The sequence below is a fragment of the Protobothrops mucrosquamatus genome, unplaced genomic scaffold, assembly GCF_001527695.2.
Source record: "Protobothrops mucrosquamatus isolate PMUCROS unplaced genomic scaffold, P.Mucros_1.0 scaffold_125, whole genome shotgun sequence".
NCBI classification, from domain to species: domain Eukaryota; kingdom Metazoa; phylum Chordata; class Lepidosauria; order Squamata; family Viperidae; genus Protobothrops; species Protobothrops mucrosquamatus.
In genome coordinates this window covers 935,667-956,801 of record NW_015386201.1, presented here as the reverse complement: position 1 = coordinate 956,801, position 21,135 = coordinate 935,667, and the positions used below count along the sequence as shown (strand labels likewise).

At 40.3% G+C, this 21,135-nt stretch overlaps 1 protein-coding gene across 1 annotated transcript in view; it reads right to left on the bottom strand.

Annotated features, from left to right (window-relative positions):
• The window catches only part of WWC3 (WWC family member 3), a 157,212-nt gene that overhangs the window by 44,987 nt on the left and 91,090 nt on the right, over positions 1–21,135 (bottom strand). Inside the window, exons 15-16 of the mRNA XM_029284339.1 lie at positions 20,518–20,591; positions 839–1,081 (exon numbers count right to left, since the gene is read on the bottom strand). Of these exons, the coding sequence (XP_029140172.1) occupies positions 839–1,081; positions 20,518–20,591 (317 nt within the window). The remainder of the gene's footprint in view (positions 1–838; positions 1,082–20,517; positions 20,592–21,135) is intronic.

Genomic DNA, 21,135 nt, shown 5'->3' with positions numbered 1-21,135 from the left:
ACTTAATAAATTTCATGCTAAATACCCTGACAAAGTGGACTAACCAATATGTGCTTTCTCTCCCTATTTTGTTTCCTCTACAGGTGGATCTCTCATTTTTAAGGGGGGTTGGCATGTCAGAACCCGGTTATTGGGAGGGGGTGATTTTTTTATTCTTGTGGGTTCTGCCATAATCCTGAGGGGGAGCTATGGGCACTACAATGTATCCTCTCCGCTTTCCTCTATCAGCTTGCTCTTTGATCTGTTTCCCTTGATGCCTGCCTGGGGTGAGAATGGAATGTGCCTCTGACCATCTGCCTTATCTCTAGCTGCGGAAGAAGAGGCATGAAGACCTAACAGCCTAATAGCCTTGGGAACAGCGCCTTATCAACCCCGTTCCCACAGTGGATTCACACCTGGGGATTGGGCCATTTGACCTGGGCGGACTGACTGTTGGGGTAATGTTTGCCAGTTACACTTTTAACCTATTGATTTGTGCAGGAAACCCTCCAATCCTGTCTTCTATGCCTGCTGTCAACTTCTCCTAATAAAAGTTCCTTTTGGAATGAAGCTGTTCCAGGAGTTCTGCTTTCTTGGGAAGAGGGATTGAGGCAGGTCCTTACAAAAGGATACTATGGTACTTAAGACCACTGAGAGTTGAAGGAGAACAAAATGGATGTATTACTATGTCCCACCCTCTCCAAAGGTCATTCTCAAGTGCAACCAGTAACTCATACCCTGGTCTGCAACCCAATTAGAAGTCCATAAACTTCTGGATGCGTTGAAATCTGCTAAATATTATTACTGCCTTCATTAAGCAGCATTAACAAGTATGTTAAAAAAACAATACATTCTCAACCTTTCAGCAGCACCATGAGGAGAAGTAGCCCGAGCCTGCTGGATATCCTCCTCCAAGCGTCTTTTTTCCTCCTCTATGTGTTCCAGGTCTTCTGGTGAACGCTGTTGTTGACTTATAAGCTGAAGTTCTTGTAAGAGAGCCTCTTTTTCTTTAATAAGCTGAAGATGATCTCTGTCAGCCTCCACCATTCCTGGCCAAGATTCATGGTCTTGTAAAGCCAACTGTTGCTGTATTCTGAAAACTCTTAATTACAAAGGAATATGAAAAGTTAATATACCAACAAGAAACACCTCCCCTCCAAATCTCTACAAAGATGTATGTTGTTGATATGGAAGTAATTAGTTAAAGTACCTTGAGACGAAAATAACATCTGTATATAACATAACAAATAGTTATAAAATCTATAGTAAATTTTACTCGCATAAACTTTCAATATAGTTAAAAGGTGTAGAGGTATCTTTGGAATTTGATGTCTTCTTAAACAGATCAATATAACTACCTCTGGAATCCTTTTTATTCTGAATTTCCACTTTTTTAAAAAAAACTCCAAAGAGTTTGCCCGGGTGCAAATGTAAAAAGTGGAACTTAAAATTTTGATATTGTGACTGGACCAAGACAGTAGCAGGAAAAACAGGAAGGACAGTTTCTGAACATGATGGCAATAACGTGCAAGCATGCTATGGGAAAGAAATCTGCTGCACAATGTTCTTTGCTAAGCATTAAACAGTGCCAGTTCTTCTACCATTTAAAAAGAAAATTCTGTGTCACAAATGGCCAACTAGATTAAGATTAAGCTGGAAATGTTATTAAAATTGTAAATAGCAGCACATAATTTGAGAGGGAGGGAGATATTAAAATGTTGAAAGGCTAAGAATGAGTATGGACAGATATAAACACTAAGAATTTTTCATATATGAATATATCTGTCTGTGTTTAATTTTCTTTCAAAGAAGCAATAACAACACAACGGTTATTTGTAGTATTATTCAGTTTCAAATCAAAAGCTTTTTAATGTATATCTTTTTTCTGTCTTAGATATTTTACCATTGGCATTATTATGATCTACAAAAAAGCTCTCATATTTTATTTCCATTTTTTAATTAAGATGAGGTATAATTTTTAGATTTCATTTACATTCTGAAATGGATAACAAAGCATCCTTATATTTTGAGTCTACCACATTAAGTAGGTTCTTCAGTGAAAAATATTCAGACAAAAATTTTGTATAAGAACCTGCCAACTGAAATGGTAACATTATGTACTTGATTCTCTCGCCACTTTAGCTATATGAAGAGCCTGATTAAAATATTTTAAATATATTGTAACATTTTAATTTTGTCAACTTCAATTTTAGACCAAACACAGCACATTCCACGCTCACACTGTATAACTTTAGTAGGATTTCATGAGCAAAGTTAGGCTGAACACAGAAATACTTTGTGGAGACAAAAGCTGTGCAGAATGCCAATAAGCTAACAGAAAGGAATGCATGACAAATGAACTTCCGGTTCCTGCATGCAGCGAAGCAGTTGAGAGACTCGGGACTCTGGGCTCTCCAGCTGTATTTCTTTCTGTTAGGGGACCCTAAATGGGCCAGAAGCCACCCTGGAGAGGTGGCAATGAAGGAAGGAAGTCCCAGTGACCTAGGAGAGATGGTGGTTGACCCGATCGGTCCAGGAGAAGCCTTCCAGAAACCAACAGGAGAAAGGCTGGCTTAACTTCAGAGTCCAGCCCTAGCTGCAAGCAATGGAAGTCAAAAGCACTAATTTAAGCTAATTGTAAATGGTGGGCTTGAATCTGGATAAGAATCATTGATTTTCTCTATCCTACCTACTTTCCTGAAGGGGAGAAAATCCCAAGAAGCAAAAAAAATCCTCCGAAAGTGAAGAAAGGGGGGTTTCCCCCCCTTTTCCTACCAGAAGCGGCTAATTTTAACCTTTCACGAAGGAATAATCTGAAAAATGAACCAGTGATGTCACCTACTGGTGGATGAGGATTATGACAGTCAAAGTAAAAACAGGGGAAAAATTAATCTTGCCTGTAAGCTACAGCCGTGTAGATAAAGTGAGACCTGCAAACCTGAGGGAACAAAAATAGAACAATAACAACAACAAAAAAAAGAACTTTGTTCTCTGGAGTATAAGTATTTATCCAATTCTGACTCCAAAGCTATTTCCAAAGTGGGGGAAAAAAATCTGGACTTTTGGTCATCATGGAAAACCAGAGATTTATAGGAAATACTTATCAAGAAAAAATGAATACTTTTCAAGAGATATATGTAAAGCTGCAACTAATTCAAAGAACAATGATCTCAAATCACAAAGAAATTCAGAATAACTTTGAAAATATAAGTCAACTTATCTCCAATTTAAGCTTATACCAAAAAAAAAATCCTCAGCAAAATACAGCAGGGAAGGAACAGACAAAACAGATGACTGAACATAAATTCAGGGATAGAGACTTGAAGATGGAATTCTACAAAGCAAAGGAGTATGGTCCAATCCAAGTGGGAAAAAATAAATTTGAGGACAAGAAAAAAGACTGGATAAAACATTCTACAGAAATATCAGGAAAAACACCAGAACTAGAGAGATAAAAAGCGACAAGAGAGCCAGAGAGAAAGAGAAGGGAAAAGATTCCTAATAAAAAGCACTGGCAAATGCCTCTAACAAAGATACTGACTTACTTTTTATATCTACAGCAACATTTATGAACATACAGAAAAACCTTTTGATTCAACTAAATACACAGATTAAGAAAGATATTGGGCAAAGAAAAAAGATTAAGATGGAAACCAGGAAAATAGATGGGACCTATCAGAGAGAATACTTAAAAAAGAAACATTTGTTTGAATATGGTTAAAGAAATAGGAAAACTTTGGGATATATTATTTTAAGAGGGATGAATTCTCTAAACAATATAGTATGCTTTTTTCTTTTGTGTTCTTCTTGCTATCAGTAACATAAAAAAGTTGAAATGATTTAAATAAAGGAAATGTTTTAGATACTTAAATGTGACTGAATCTAAGAAAATTTAAAAAATGTAAGAATTAAAGGACTAGATAACTAGATGTATTGAATGGAATGTTTAAAGATTAAATATATTCTTAATTGTGGTTAAAAAGAGTAAGAAATTAAGGAAATCAGGTGGGAGGAGGAAAGTAGCTGAGGCCCTGCTGATTGGACCTCCATTGCATTTAAACTGCTCAGAGCTTGCTGGGAATTGCTAAAAACTGTGAGTTGAAAAGGAGAAGGTGGGAGGAGGAAAGTAGCTGAGGCCTTGCTGATTGGACCTCCATTGCATTTAAACTGCCCAGGGCTTGCTGGGAATTGCTACAAGCTGTGAGTTGAAAAGGAGAAGGTGGGAGGAGGAAAGTAGCTGAGGCCCTGCTGATTGGACCTCCATTGCATTTAAACTGCCCAGAGCTTTCTGGGAATTGCTACAAACTGTGAGTTGAAAAGGAGAAGGTGGGAGGAGGAAAGTAGCAGCCCACGCGCCAAATAGCACGTGAATCATATAACTAAAAATCAAAAACAGCAGCGGTACATTCAGGGCAAGTGCATCTGAGATTCCTTGTATCTCAGAATGTCTGGCTTAGTTCAGTGCAACACTTGTTTTGCAGCTGTCTTTCGCAGTACACTTTTCAAACTTGAAAACTGCCCTATCTGTAAACAAATCACTAGTCTACAAGAACAGATTATTTATCTAGGGTCCGTAATCTGTGCTCTTCAGGCAGAAATTAGGTGTCCAGTTATGGGGGGCGGGGCCAGCTGTCAAGAGGAACGGGTATGTTGAACGATTCTCCGGATCGTTTTCCCCCGCTTCCAACCATTTGACGGACTTTTCGGGGTCCCAGGTTTCTTGGAGGGAGACCGGAAAATAAGAGGTGTCCTGAGGAGTGATCTCTGGCGGCGGCCATGACCAGCAAACTCAGGAGAAGCCTTGGAAAAGTCGAGCGGAGGAAGGAGATGGCCCATAATGGTGGCTGCGAAGAAATGACAGCTGACAGCTGGCTGAAAGACAGCGGCGAAATAGCGGAACAGAGACATGACAGATCCAGTGAAAAGTAATCCTGACAGTAATCCTGATGATTCAGTGGAAGTGATCCGGGGCGAAAGAACCTGCCGGAGGATTTCCAAGGAAGGAAGTACAAAGGAGCCCAGAAGAGTGAGAGGAGAGAAAGTCGTTTTCTTTTCTTCTCTCCTGAAATAGCGGCGAGAAAAAAAGTTTGGGCATAGAAGTGTTGCTTGCATTGTGGAATTGTACTGGCTGGAGAAACTCAAAGTGAAGAGGAGTTTCTTTTTTTTTTTTTCAAAAAAAAGAGAAGAAAAGTCTAATCATGAGAGGCAAGTGCACTTCAAAGCCATAAAGTGAAAGTGCTGACGAAGCCAAGGAGATAGACATTTTGAATTAAGACTGCAGGCTGAATACCAGAGATAAAGGCAAGAGAGACACCTGCTGGCTGAACAGAGAACAACTCTAGAAAGGGGAAAAAATACAATAAAGAGGAAATAACAAACCTGTGACTTTAAAGTACACTTAGTTTTGTCTGCAAGTGTAAATTAGATATTTGAGCAAAAACTCTCTGAAAGGCACTATAGGGAAAAACTATATGAGGAAATTGTGAGTATAGCAAGGGTGACAAATCATATATATTTATTGAACTTTTTGAAATTATTGACATCTATATTAACTAAAAGAATGATTGTTAATTATATATATTGATAAGTTTATTGTGAATGTTGATCGCTGCAAAATATTGGTGACCCAGATTTACAACCTAAATAATTTAATTTAATAATAAGTACCTAAAAATAATTAGTTAGCTAAGCATCTATCTATGTTTGTTTTAAAACGCTTTAATATTCACTGTTAAGTATATTAATACCTGTATTTAATATATCTAATTGACAACCTATCACTATATACAAAACGTAACATACTTAGATCTAATTGTGATAACCTTGATATACTGGAGAGAAACATAAAAATTGTAAATAAGTGGGGAGGTTGGTTTGAAGAGTTGAGAAAGATGACAAGTATTCCCAATCTCACGAGAGTTGGAATAGGAAGGAAACCGACAACACAAATCATAACAATGGAACCAAGCCCAGCTAGGCAAAGATCTCTGGAAGAGGTGACACAAAGAGATAGAGCGAACTCATTTAAAGACCTACAATTAATGCTGCAATCAATGCAAGAGATAATGTGTAAAAACCATGAAGACCTAAAAAAAGAAATTGGGGAAGTGAGAAATGACACAGGAGAACTTAAGGAAAAGATGCAGTCAATGGATGGGAAATTTGAGTGTTTTCAGCAACAGATTATGAAAAATGAACAAAAGTTACAGGAAATGGAAGAAAGAATGGGAAAAGAAGAAAAGAGAGTAGATGAAATGAATGAGAGGTTAACCCAGGCTAACAGAGAATTGGAATTGACAGTCATCTCCCTGGAATTAGAGAAGGCTGCCCATTACCTACGGTTCAAAACGTCAGAGAGATGAAAGGCAAAGACCTACCAGTGATGATGACAGACCTACTGGTGGGAGCTTTAGGGACTGGCAAAGAAGAGATGACGAACGATATTGATGAGATCTACAGAATCCATACGAATTATGCGAGATGACATAATCTCCCTAGATTTGTCAAGAAATCTATTAGAGAGGAGATATTATTTAGGACTAGAGACGACCCACTAGAATACCGAGGCAGGCAATTAACTGTACTTAAGCAAGTACCCAGAAGGGTGAGGGATTTGAGAAGACCTTACCAACGTATAACCTCCAAACTGACAAGAAAAAATATTAATTTCAGATGACAGGCACCGGAAGGGATTATGGTGGTGTGGCAGGAAAAAAAGGCTTCGACTAGATACAATAGATAAAGCAGAAGAATTTTATAGACAAAATTTTGGTAGTGAGGAGGAGTTAGTGGAAAGAGAGATAAAGAAGAAGGTGAGATACTAGCGCAGGCCATAGAAGGAAAGGAACCACAAATTAAAGACAAGGGAGCTGGGAAAGGAGAGAATATAAATAATGAAAAAGATAATGAAAAATATGATGAGGATAGATTCAAAGAAGTTAAAGAGGTTAGATCGACAAGAATGTTAGTGGAAAGAGAAAAGGAATCACAAGTTAAAGAGTCTAGACCGACAATAACAAGATCTAAATATAGATAAAGAGGCAAAAGAGGGAGCTGAGATTCTATCCTTGAACGTTAATGGCCTCAACTCTTCACTAAAAAGGAAAAAAAAATTAAACAAACTTAGCAAGATGAATTTGGATATAATAATTCTACAAGTCCATATAAAAAAACATCAACATCTACTAAATTGCCCCAAATTGGGGAATATGTTTGTATCACTGTCACAACAAAAAAAAGGAGGAGTTGTAGCATATATTAAAGAGGAAATTCCGACAAAACAAATTTACAAAGAAAGATGGTAGAATTCTAATAATAGAAGTAATATTGAATAAAATAAAAATAGCTCTCGTGGAAATCTATGCCCTGAATGAAGGGCAGAAACAATTTTATAAAAAATTACATAGTATCATTGGTGAGTTTGAATATGACAATATCTGTATAATGGGAGATTTTAATGCAATTGCGGATAGACACTTAGATTATAAAAGTGGTAAGATTAGAAAAGGAATTAGAAGAACATTACCTAGTACCTTCCTTAAAATGGTGGAGGAGTTTAATATCCAAGATATCTGGAGGGAGAGGAGTATAGGGAAAAAGCAATATACTTATTATTCGGGTCAACATCTATCATGGTCCAGAATCGACATGGCGTGGCTGTCAGCAGATTTAAATTTGGAAGTGGAAGACATTACAATTGATACGAACTCCTGGGCAGACCACAATCCAGTCAGAATTAGATGGAGAGGACAAAAGAAAATAAGGAGATGGACTTTGAAAAGAGCAATTTTAAAACATAAAGAATTTAAATTGAAAATGGAAGACTAAATGGGCCTGTTTTTCCAGATGAATCAAAAGGAAGATACAAACTGCCAAAATTTATGGGACACAGCTAAAGCCTACATGAGAGGTGTTGCAATTGCTTATATGGCCAGGGAAAATAAAATCAAACTACAGCGACAAAGAAATCTAGAAGAAGAACTTAGTAGAGGTGAGAAAAAACTACAAAATGAACCACAAAGATGTGACTTGAAGCAACAAATAGACCTAATTAAACACAAGATGAATACCATTGAAAAGGAAGAACTGGCGCAGCAAATAAAACGCACCAAGCAAAATTTTTTTGAAAACGCTAACAAACCGGGGAGATAGTTGGCTTACAGCAGGGCTTTTCAACCTTTTTACCGATTGTACCACTTTTAGGATATGGCAATATTCGAGTACCACCTAGCAAGGTGTCAAAAACTTGATGACTAAAAAAAACCCTGTTCAAAGTTGCAATTGCACTAAAATGACTTATGACCATTTTTCACACTTATGACCATTGCAGCATGCCCAGGGTCGTGTGATTTATATTTGGATGCTTGGCAACTGATTCATATTTATAATAGTCACAGTGTTCCAGGGTCATGTGATCCCCTTCTGCAACCTTTTGACAAGCAAAGTCAATGGCAGAGCTGCTGGTGGCCAAGTGCTAAGGCGGGACTTCCTTTCCTCCCTCCCTTCCCTGCCTCCCTTTTTCTCATTCCCATCTCCTTCTGAAGGAAGAATTTGAACCCCCCCTCCCATATTTTCCCTCTTCCATATATGGATCAAACAAGGAAAGGCCTCCAGAGACAGAAAAGACAAGCTGCTGAGTGAACTAGCTTAAAAAGACACATTCCCCTTTAAGAATTAGCTACTGGCTAGAAAGGAAAGTAAGGAGCGTTACTGTTTGTATTGTCCCTGGAGGTATTAATTAGAACTATTTGGAAAGATGAGCAAATCAAAGGACTGGAGATTAAGAGAGAAATATTTAAAATGCAAGCCTTTGCAGATGACCTTGTTTTTATAATTGAAGAGCCACTACAATCAGGGACAAGGCTAATGGAAGTACTGGATGAATATGGTGAAATAGCAGGCCTAAAGATAAATAAAGAAAAAACTAAAATGAACTAAAAGAATATGACTAGAGCACAGAAAAAACTAAAAGAATATGACTAGAGCACAGAAAAATGAATTAGTTGATAGATTAGGCATTCAGATTACAAAGAAACTAAGATATTTAGGGATACAATTAACAGCTAGATGTGCCACACTTAAAGGAGACAATTACGACAAATTAATGGAGCAGATTAAAATTGATTTGGATAGGTGGACAAACCTACAGCTTTCTTTTATGGGAAGAATCGCTGTAATTAAAATGAACGTGCTACCCAAAATACTATTGTTTCAATGCATACCGATCAAATTAGATAAGGAATTTTTTCAAAATTTTAACCAAATCATACTCAAATTTATTTGGCAAGGGAAAAAAATCAAGGATTAAATTAAAATTATTGCAAGATCCTAAAGAGAGGGGTGGATTCGGTCTCCCAGATTTGGAAAAATACTATCAAGCTACAATATTAATATGGGTGCAGGACTGGATACAATTGAAAAATAGGAGATTAAGATTGGAAGGTCATGATATGCAGATTGGGTGGCACGTCATATTATGGGATGAGAAATACAAGGTTCACCAGTACTTCCGGAGGCATTATATAAGACGTGCGCTAATAGATGTATGGGTTAAAATTAGGCAACAAAATTATATGCAAATTCCTAATTGGATTTCAACGTTGGAAATGCATATACATCCAATGTTCATACAACTAGGGAAAGTAATAACGTATAAAAATATATTAGACGAGAGAGGAGAATTGAAATCAAGGAAAAAGCTTCAAGATGAAGGGATAGAATTGGAATGGTGGGCATATCTCCAATTGCAATCATGATATAGGAAAGATAAAAAAGATTGGGGTATAAAAACAGAGCCGACAGAGTTAGATAAAATATTATTAGGAACCGAGGACAAAATGATTAAAAGAATATATCATTACCTTCTAGACCAGGCAATGTATGAAGAGCAGGTCAAGGAAACTATGTTAACGTGGAGTAGGGATTTCGGCTTTAATATTGATCTGCATATCTGGCAAGAATTGTGGGAAAGACACAGGAAACTTACTTTAGAAGAAACTTATACTTCTTATAAGGAAAATCTCTATAAGATGTTTTACAGATGGCATTTCCCACCTACGAGGTTAGCCAAAATGGGCCCAAATCTTTCACCGATATGTTGGAAATGTAAAACAGCAATAGGGACTTATTACCACATGTGGTGGGAATGTCCTAAAGCCGGTGATTATTGGAATAGGATAAGAAAATGGCTGAAAGAAATATTAATGTTAGAGATAGAGCTAAAACCTGAACTCTTTTTATTGGGCATAACCACAGAGAAATATGATAAGGGGATAGTCTACTTGATGTTGCACATCTTGACCGCTGCTAGACTGGTGTATGCGCAAAAATGGAAGAACAAAGAAACTCCTTCAGATGAAGAGATACTGCATAAAATACTATCTTGTGCTGAAATGGACAGGCTTACGATAAAACTGAAAGATAAAAGCGGATCGGAATATTCTGAAATCTGGGATAAATTCTACCATTGGTGGGAATCGAGGAGGACTGTTGGGGTTATAGATTAGCGACAAGATGGAAATATATATATAATCTTAGGTTAGGTTACTCTATTGAGCCTCTGCGCTATCAGCCCCCTGTACCACAAAGATCCTGCAAGAGAAGGGCAGTGTGGACAACCGTGGGATCTGGCAGGGTGAGAGCTGTGAACCAGAAACACAAAGCTTTCGCTGTGTCCCTGCACAATAGATACACTGCCCTTGCTGACTTTAATAGGGACATTAAGGAGACAGGTAAAGGTATTTGTGATGATAACTCAAATAAGCAGGTGATTGTGGTCCGAGATGAAGAACTTGTTTTTGACAGGGAGAACTGCAAATCAGGTATTACACATCAGTCATGCAAGAACGGAAAGGCCGCCCAATGGGCCATGCCCACCCAATGGGCCACACCCACCCGGCACTCGACGATGCATAAGTGGGTTTTGGATTGCAGTTTGGGCACTCGGTCTCTAAAAGGTTCGCCATCACTGGCTTATATGGAAAAAATAGAGTTAAATTTGTAAATGTAAATGTAATTAACCTTTGAGAAAATCTTCACCAGCAAGAATATCTAGAATTTGGTGGGAGAAATAAACTAAAATAAGGATTGTAACAGGATTTATGATGAGGCAATCAGAATGATTGAATAGAAAAGAAATATTATACTAATATGATTATTATTTTTAGGTATATTGGAAAAAATATATATTCAATTGTTATTTATCAAAATAATAAGAATTGTATTAACCCAATGCTTGCAAAAGAAGTTATTTTGGGGAAAGAGGAAATCAACTAAAATTAATATGTGGAATATGGATTATAGAAATTAATTGTTAATGATGCATTTACAAATGTAACCCAGACAACACACTGTTCACCAATTATTGAGTGGGGGGAAAATCAATAAAATATATTTTAAAAAAAGAAAGGAATGCATGACAAATGAAGAATGTGATAACCTGAGATAACCTAGGAGAAACAAATGTGTCTTAGCTCTTTGATTTAAAATTTAAAGACCATGTTACACATTTGTAAAAATAAAATTTGTGAACAGATGAAAGAGACAAATATAGAATTACAATTAGGAATAATACTTTTTAATAGTGTACACTCACCATATATATTGATTGTGTTATGACAGAAAAACACCACCAGGCTTACAAAATATACATTTACTACTAGCAGTTTTGTATAAATCTTGGTTTACTTTTCATACTTATATCTCAGATGAGTACTATTTTATTCTTTTCCCATTTTTCTAGCTTAAGGACTTGTATTTTGCTGTCAACCTGACACTTCAACGTTAACTGGAATTGTAAGTGATACTTATATTATTTTCTTAGACACTTCTGGAATGTGTGATGTAAACTACCTGTATAAATATTCAATGGGAATGAAATTACCAATATATTTATAAAGGAATGAACTGAATGTAGCAACATCTACCATAGGATAGGAGTATGAAAACATTCTGTCTAATAGATGCATTTTGAATACCATACCCTTTTCCACCAGGGCAACTGAGTAATCGTCTAACAAAATATAAGTAGAGATAAAGGTTTCCCTGTCTAGTTGGGTCCAATGCTCATCTCCATTTCTTGAGTGACGGAGCCAGCATTGTCCAAAGAAATTTTCTATGGTCATGTGGCCAGCATGGCTATACACCAAAAGCATACGGAACACAAAGTGGTATCTACTAATTTACTCTCATTTGCCTGCTTTTGAGCTGCTACAGTGAGGGGGAAAAGTATTTGATCCCCTGCTGATTTTGTACGTTTGCCCATGGACAAAGAAATGATCAGTATATAATTCTAATGGGAGTGTCAAACCTTCAAACAATTTTGGCTGTAGCCATTTTCACTTCGTTTTCGGTTGGCACAGCAATGGGAGGGGGGAGATGCAGTCTTCTGGTTTAGTCATAACAACAACTTTCTTGTGGAAACCAAGGTCAAGCTACCTAAGTTTTGGCGGGCTGGGACTTCCATTAGAAAGCCTGCCAAAGTAGTTAATTGGGGATTGTGATTTATAACATATTACAGGGGTGGGAAGTTCAACTTGTTACCATGTAACCTTGGGGGGGAGAACTTTCAGTCTTGGTTTCACCTTTGTACTTGCCGACACTATGTAGCCATTAAAAGTGTTCTTTGAGGAAAGCAATTGCCTAAGAGTTCTTATTCCTACTGGTCTCATCTATGGGAACAATGCCATTAAACCAAGACTCCAAAATTCAATAATTTAATAACCCAAGGGGTCCTGAGCCCCGGTCGCCTACCTAAACCTTGGGAGGATGACAAAGACTCAGGGAAGACGCAGAGATGGAAAAGAAAAGGGAGTCAATCTCGAGCCTTGGAGCGGCGGCAGATGGAACGCAGGCTGCTGCTTTGGTGGAGAGTGTGGTCCTAGCAGCCGGAGCGAGACCAAAGGCCCATGAAGTCCTGTTGGAGAAGGTGACTTAGAGGGAGGAAGCAATCGTCCTCGGGGGGACCTGATGATCAGATGCTGCCCTACTGCTGAAGAGCACGCTGAAAGCTGCAGAGGCCGAGTTCCTACTAATCTCATCACAAGGTTTCCATTCACCTGTAATGATGAAAGCTACATGACCGGCTGCCTGGGATGAATCCGGAGAGTGGAAGTATCTGACTGCAATCCACAGCCACTCGGTGAAATGTTTGAGGGAGAGGTTTGACAGGATGGAGATGGGCGAAGGACAGGCCACATGCCAGGTGACCTCAGGAGGGCGAGAAGACAAGCAGTCCCGTGTGCCTCTGCCACCCTGGTGAAGTCCCAGTCCCACCCTGGTGAAGTCCCAGTCCCAGTGATTGAGTGGGCTGCCTACCCACTGCTGAAACCTCACCTGATGTCGAGCCCAGTGCACTGGTGGAGCCGACTGCTACTGGCACACCAGCCCGGATTGACCCCAGCGATAGGTTAGTCCTAAATATTACCAGCAGTCTACCAGGCCCGATCAACGCAGGCGTCCCGCTAGCCCAGATAGACGCCACCGTTCTCCTAGTCCTGATCGCTACCGATGCCCGGCAAACCCTGACCGCTATCGGCGCTATGCCAGCCCCGAGCACCAGTGGCACCCAGTCAGCCCAGATCGCCACCAATGCCCAGCTGATCACGATCCCTAATGGTGCTGTGCCAGTCCTGACCGCCATCAGCGCCCTGCCAGCCCATGACCTCCGCCAGGGGTTTTCCATTGGGGAGGATTTCAGCAGCCCCAACCACAGTTGCCTGGCTTACTGCAGGCTCTCTGGGATCGCCATCCTGCAGATCTACCTCCCCTCAAGCCCACGTTTGATGGAGACCCCGAGAAAGTGACTATTTTCATGAACCAGGTGTGGTCTCACGTGAATCATTATGACCGGGCTTACTTAGAAAAAGCTGAGATGATTGATGCTGTAGCCACAAACCTGGAAGGGGAGGCTGCGAAATGGATGGATGGCCTACGAGAGGAGCAGGCCACCCGAGCCATGGGTTGAGGGCCAGATTCAAAGATGAATCCCAGACTATACAAGCAGAAAAAGACATCCACAATGTTAAGCAGAGGGATCGGCTCGCAAGAGAGTATGTAAGAGAATTTCAAAGGGTAGCAGGGCGGATCAGGCAGTGGCCTGAACTGTCATTGATCCATTACTTCAAAACGGGGTTGGACTGTGATCTATTCCAGACATGCATTGCAGGGGTAATCCTAATCAACTCCATGATTGGTACCATTTGGCTACAAATTTGGATATTGAGCTGACACGGTACCATAAGCCTGCAACTTCGAGACCTCAACAAAGATGAGATCCGGTGAGGGGTCAACCGTCGCAGTACCCCTCACCTGCCATAGTGCGTAGGTTAGTTCGAGCTCCCACTGGGTCTCAGATCAAGTGCTTCAGGTGTGGGTAACTTGGGCATCGAGCTGCAGATTGCCTGGTTCCTTTTTTCCTCCAAAAAGTGTGACCACAGCTCCCATGAAGCCAAAGAGATAACCTCGGCCAGCACAGGAGAAGTCGAATTGGGTCAGCCAGGGACAAGTTGTATAAGTCATCTCTCCTCCCCAGGAGAAGCAAGAGGAATCAGCTGAACGCCTGCCTGCACCTGATCCATACGACAGTGATGATGGGGGGGAGGGAAGACGACCCGATGGTGAGTCAGCCTATCCCACCTTTTGCCCTTTTTGCCAAACTATTGGTGCCAAAATCAGGGACTCAGATGGACTTGAACATTTTAGTTGATTCAGGATGCACCCAATGCTTGATAAATCTTCCTATCGTACTAAAACTGTGCATTAGGGCAAAATTGCTACCTCTATCCATGAGATTCGAGCAGGCCGATGGATCTCTCATAGGAGGAGCCCCGGCTACTCACCTAACTGAACTAGTGCGCCTAGAGATAGGGGAGCATTGGGAGCTAATCCATTTTGTGGTGATCCCAAAAATGACAGAAGCAGCGATTCTGGGGCTGAGCTGGCTTGACAAATGGTGCCTTATGATCTGGTGGGAGGATAGAGTGAGGACTTTAAGATTAGCAACTGGACTGTCACCTCCTACCCCAATCAGTAGCCCAGTTGAGAGCCAAGGGTAGCCCCTGGAAACGTTGAAATCTGCTGTGAGTTCCCCATCAGGAGAGCAAATCATCCCAAGTGAATATAGAGACTTAGCAGAAGCATTCAGCGAGGTGGAATGCGATGTCCTGCCTCCCCACCGAACCACTGACTGCGCTATCAAGATTTTACTGGGGGCCAAATTACCTAACCCAAAAATGTATTTAATGACCCCACCCCCGTGAACTGAAGGAACTGAGAGCATACATTGATAAGAACTTAGCCAGAGGATTCATCCAGCCAGCAAAATCCCAGGTAGCCACCCCAGTGCTGTTTAAAGAAAAGAAAGATGGGTTGATGAGGCTGTGCGTGGACTATAAAGGGTTAAACTGTGTCAGCGTGGACAATATGTACCCCCTCCCCCTGATGAAGGACATGTTAGTTACTCCATTTGGCAAAAGGAAAAGGTTTTACCAAATTAGACCTAAGAGAGACGAATTACCGAGTAAGAATGAAGGAAGGAGACAAGTGGAAAACGGCTTTTAACAGTCCCTTGGGGAGTTTCCAGCTCAATGTCATGCCTTTTGGCCTGCAGGGAGCCCCTGCTGCGTTCATGCAATTGATAAATCAAGTACTGCATAGTCACCTGTACAAGGGGGTTTAGTTTACCTTGACGACATCCTAATCTACACAGAGACCATGGTAGAGCATGTCAAATTAGTATGTGAAGTGCTCAGAAAACTGCTGAGCGCTAAACTTTATGCTAAGTTCTCAAAATGTGAGTTCCATCAGGCACGTCTGGATTACCTAGGATATAGGATTTCCAGTGAAGGTATTGAGATGGATCCAGCTAAGGTGAAAACTGTGCTAGAATGGCAGCCTCCTCAGACCTGTAAGCAAAACTCTGGTTTTTTGGGATTCACAAACTTCTCTGGCAATTTATCTCCTCCTTTGCCGAGATTGCTTTGCCGATTACTGAACTGTTAAAAACGGGGAAAAACAGGAGGAAGCCACGACCCTGCCATGGTCCATAGAATGCCAGACTGCTTTTGAGAACTTAAAGAGACTGTTTGCAGCAGAACCCATTCTTAAACATCCCAATCCTGAAAAACAATTCATCATCCAGGCTGATGCCAGCGATGTGGCAGTAGGAGCCGTTCTTTTGCAGAAGAATGAGAGTGGGGATTTGCAGCCCTATGCCTACACCTCCAAAAAATTAACGGACACTGAATGAAGGTGGGCAGTCTGGGAGAAAGAGGCTTTCATGGTGAGTGGGCTCTGCTTACATGGCGTCATTTCCTTGAAGGGAACGACCTGCCTTTTGAAGTATGGACTGATCACAAAAATGTAGAGGTACTGAAAACTCCCCGTAAGTTATCTCCTAAACAAGTTCGGTGGGCGCAATACTTTAACCATTTCAATTTCCTAGCTGACACCCTATCCAAATTGCCCCAATACAAAAGCTGTTGAGAGGAGATTGTGAACTCCATTATTCCACAACCAGAGTCGATCTCTCAAGTAACAATAGGGGGGCCATCACAGACAAAATCGACTGGACCTGATAGCCCATTAACAAAGAGGCTAAAGGAGGAGTTGAAAACCGATTCCTTGTTCCTGGCAAATAAAACCATACTGACTTGTTGGGACGGGTTGGCTTGGAAGGGGTCGAAACTGTATCTACCAGAAACCCTCAGAGTTCAGTCCCTTCAACGCAGCCATGATAGCAAACAAGCAGGCCACTTTAGCTACCTAAAAACCTAAAATCTACTTCGATGGCAGTTTTGGTGGCCAGGGCTAAAGAAAGACGTTGAGAATTATGTGAAAAGCTATGCGACTTTGCAACAATGAAAGAACATCCAGGTAAGCCCCCTGGATTATTGCAGCGAGTCCCAGACCCTTCCCAACCCTGGGAAGAAACTGCCATGGATTTTATTGTGGAATTACTGGAAAGTAGCGGAAATATGGTAATATGGATTGTGATTGACCTTTTTTCTAAGCAAGCTCACTTCATTGCCTACACCAGTCTTCCCTCCGTAAAGAAGCTGGCAAGAATGTTTCTCAAACATATCTACCGACTCCATGGAACTCCAAAGCGGATTATTTCAGATGGGGGGGTGCAATTCACTGCCAAGTTCTGGAGAGACTTTCTGAAACTGATTGGGTCCACGCAAGGTTTGTCATCGGCTTTTCATCCATCTACTAATGGAGCTGCTGAAAAAGCTAACTCTATGGTGGAACAATATATTAGGTGTTATGTTGATTACTAACAAACATGGGCTGACCTCCTTCCCTTTGCTGAGGTGGCTTACAATAACACAGTACATAGCAGCACTGGACTCACTCCTTTTAAAATACCTACTGGTAGGGAATTCATTCCCATGCCTGAATGATCTCAGGACTCTCCTGTTTCTCGAACTTTAGATCAATGGGTGACTTCTTGGAAAACCGTGTGGGATAATGAGAAAGAGGCTCTAACAAAAGCCACAAAAATCTACAAAGAATAGGAAGACAAGAGAAGGGGCCCCCCAGAGGCCATTTTGTGTGGGTGAAAAGGTTTACCTTTCTACAAAATATCTAAGACTCAAGCTTCCTAGTAAAAAATTGGGACCAAAATTCCTTGGAACCTTCCCCATAGTGCAGATTATAAACCCAGTCACCGTGGAATTAAAGCTCCCTCCCCTTTTAGGGAAAGGTCACTTGTGTTCCACTGCAGCCTATTGAAGCCATACACAGAGTCCTCATTAAGACCTCCTCCCAAGCAGGCACCTGGTCCCCTTGTCATGGAGGGAGAAACTCACTATGAAATAAAACTAATCCTTGATTCAAGGTTGTACAAGGGAAAGTTACAGTATCTAGTGCAGTGGAAAGGGTACCCACTATCAGAGGCCACCTGGGTAAAAAGTGCTGATGTAAAAGCTGATAGATTAATACGTAAATGTCATGATAAGCATCTGAATAAGCCTAGGGGTGATTCCTGACTCTAATTCCTTTTTTACCTACAGGATTTCTCTTCTTTAGAGGATCCAACTGTCAAACCTTCAAATGATTTTGGCTGCAGCCATTTTCACTTCGTTTTTGGTTGCCACAGCAATGGGAGGGGGGAGATGCAGTCTTCAGATTTAGTCGTAACAATAACTTTCTTGTGGGAACCAAGGTCAAGGTACCTAGGTTTTGGTGGGCTGGGACTTCCGTTAGAAAGCCTGCCAAAGTAGTTAATTGGGGATTGTGATTTATGACATATTACAGGGGTGGGAAGTTCAACTTGTTACCTTGTAACCTTGAGGGGGGAATCTTTCAGTCTTGGTTTCACCTTTGTATGTGCCAATACTATGTAGCCATTAAAAGGGTTCTTTGAGGAAAGCAATTGCCTCAGAGTTCTTATTCCTACTGGTCTCATCTATTGGAACCATGACAGGTAGCTTTATTTTAACAGTGAGAGACAGAATAACAACAAAAAAATCCAGAAAAACGCATTTCAAAAAAGTTATAAATTGATTTGCATTTGAATGAGTGAAATAAGTATTTGATCCGCTATCAATCAGCAAGATTTCTGGCTCCTGTTTTTTATACAGGTAACAAGCTGAGATTAGAAGCACTCTCTAGGAGTGCTCCTAATCTCAGCTTGTTACCTGTATAAAAGACACCTGCCCACAGAAGCAATCAATCAATCAGATTCCAAACTTTCCACCATGGCCAAGACCAAAGAGTGTCCAAGGATGTCAGGGACAAGATTGTAGACCTACACAAGGCTGGAATGGGCTACAAGACTATTGCCAAGCAGCTTGGTGAGAAAGTGACACCAATTAGTGTGATTATTCACAAATGGAAGAAACACAAAATAACTGTCAATCTCCCTCGGTCTGGGGCTCCATGCAAGATCTCACCTTGTGGAGGTTCAATGATCATAAGAACCGTGAGGAATTGGCTCAGAATTACACAGGAGGGTCTTGTCAATGATCTCAAGGCAACTGGGACCATAGTCACCAAGAAAACAATTGGTAACACACTACGCCGTGAAGGATTGAAATCCTGCAGCGCCCGCAAGGTCCCCCTGATCAAGAAAGCACATGTCCAGGCCCGTCTGAAGTTTGCCAATGAACATCTGAATGATTTAGAGGATAACTGGGTAAAAGTGTTGTGGTCAGATGAGACCAAAATTGAGATCTTTGGCATCAACTCAACTCATCGTGTTAGGAGGAGGAGGAATACTGCCTTTGACGCCAAGAACACCATCCCCACCGTCAAACATGGAGGTGGAAACATTATGTTTTGGGGGTGTTTTTTTGCTAAGGGGACAGGACAACTTCACCGCATCAAAGGGACAATGGACGGGGCCATGTACCATCAAATCTTGGGTAAGGATCTCCTTCCCTCAGCCAGGGCATTGAAAATGGATCATGGATGGATATTCCAGCATGACAATGACCCAAAACACACGGCCAAGGCAACAAAGGAGTGGTTCTAGAAGAAGCACATTAAGGTCCTGGAGTGGCCTAGCCAGTCTCCAGACCTTAATCCCATAGAAAATCTGTGGAGGGAGCTGAAGGTTCGAGTTGCCAAACGTCAGCCTCGAAACCTTAATGACTTGGAGAGGATCTGCAAAGAGGAGTGGGATAAAATTCCTCCTGAGATGTGTGCAAACCTGATGGCCAACTACAAGAAACGTCTGACCTCTGTGATTGCCAACAAGGGTTTTGCCAACAAATACTAAATCATGTTTTGCGAAGGCGTCAAATCCTTATTTCAGTCATTAAAATGCAAATCAATTGATAATTTATTTGAAATGCATTTTTCTGGATTTTTTTTGTTGTTATTCTGTCTCTCACTGTTAAAATAAACCTACCATTAAAATTAGAGACCGATCATTTCTTTATCAGTGGGCAAACGTACAAAATCAGCAGGGGGTCAAATAATTTTTCCCCTCACTGTAAGTGGGCAAGAGCTGGGGCAGGAACAGGAGCTCACCCATTATATGGTACTCAGGTCTCGAACCCAGGCTATCAGATTTCCAGCTGACAAGCTCAGCGTCTTTAACCACTGAACCATCACATCCCCTCAATGAAATATAACTGGTGCCTATATCATGTCTATCCATGTCCAGCAAGGACATATATTTTTTGGTTTGTGATATGTGATTTTCACACTCCCTCATTACAACTTGATTAGCTCTTTTTTATTTCATCTATCAAGACCTATAGAGATGTTACCTCAAAAGCTATAGCCAAAATATAAAGCAATTCATAATATCACTTTAATATCGTATTTATTTAAGTATTTTTTTTCTTTATAACATAAATATTTTGCCAAACCAAAGACTTAGAATGTAATTTCTTTTATGCATTTCTTTTTATATAACTTTTAAAATTTGCCTAATCTTAAATGTGCAATATTGGATAGTTACTTAGTGGTTCTTCAGATTATTAAACTATGCTAAATATCTGGTCACACATATTCAAAACCCCAACCAAGGTAAAACTTACTAATAGATTATTTGCCACATTAAAAATAGCACTTTAACATATTCACCTTTTTTTGGTCTCTTCATACTGCCAAATCAGTTTCATTTTGTCTAGATATCTTGTTGTATCTTCCAATCCAAGCTTTTGTGAAGAAAAGAAAAACAAGAAAGTACTTATTAGAGCATGAGAAGAAATAAATTATGGAGAAAGATACAAAAATTATCTATTATTACTTTATATTAATCCAGGGAAGATTTAGTTGAGGAATAGGTAGTTAGGAGATACACTGTAGGAAAGGGTCTGTGTATAATGCTGGAATTCCTGACTTTGAAAGACACTAAATTTGAGCACATACATTTAGTCTGAATTTCCCCAAAAGATCAATGATAATGATGATGATGATGATGATGATACTAATAATAATACTACTACTAATACCACTACTACTACTAATAATAATAATAATAAAAGTTGGAAGGGACCTTAGAGGTCATCTAGTCCAACCCCCTGCTCAGGCAGGAAACCCTATACCATTTCGGACAAATGGCTGTCCAGTCTCTTCTTAAAAACTTCCAGTGTTGGAGCATTCACCGCTTCTGGAGGCAGGTTGTTCCACTGGTTAATTGTTCTAACTGTCAGGAAGTTTCTCCTTAGTTCTAGGTTGCTTCTCTCCTTGATTAGTTTC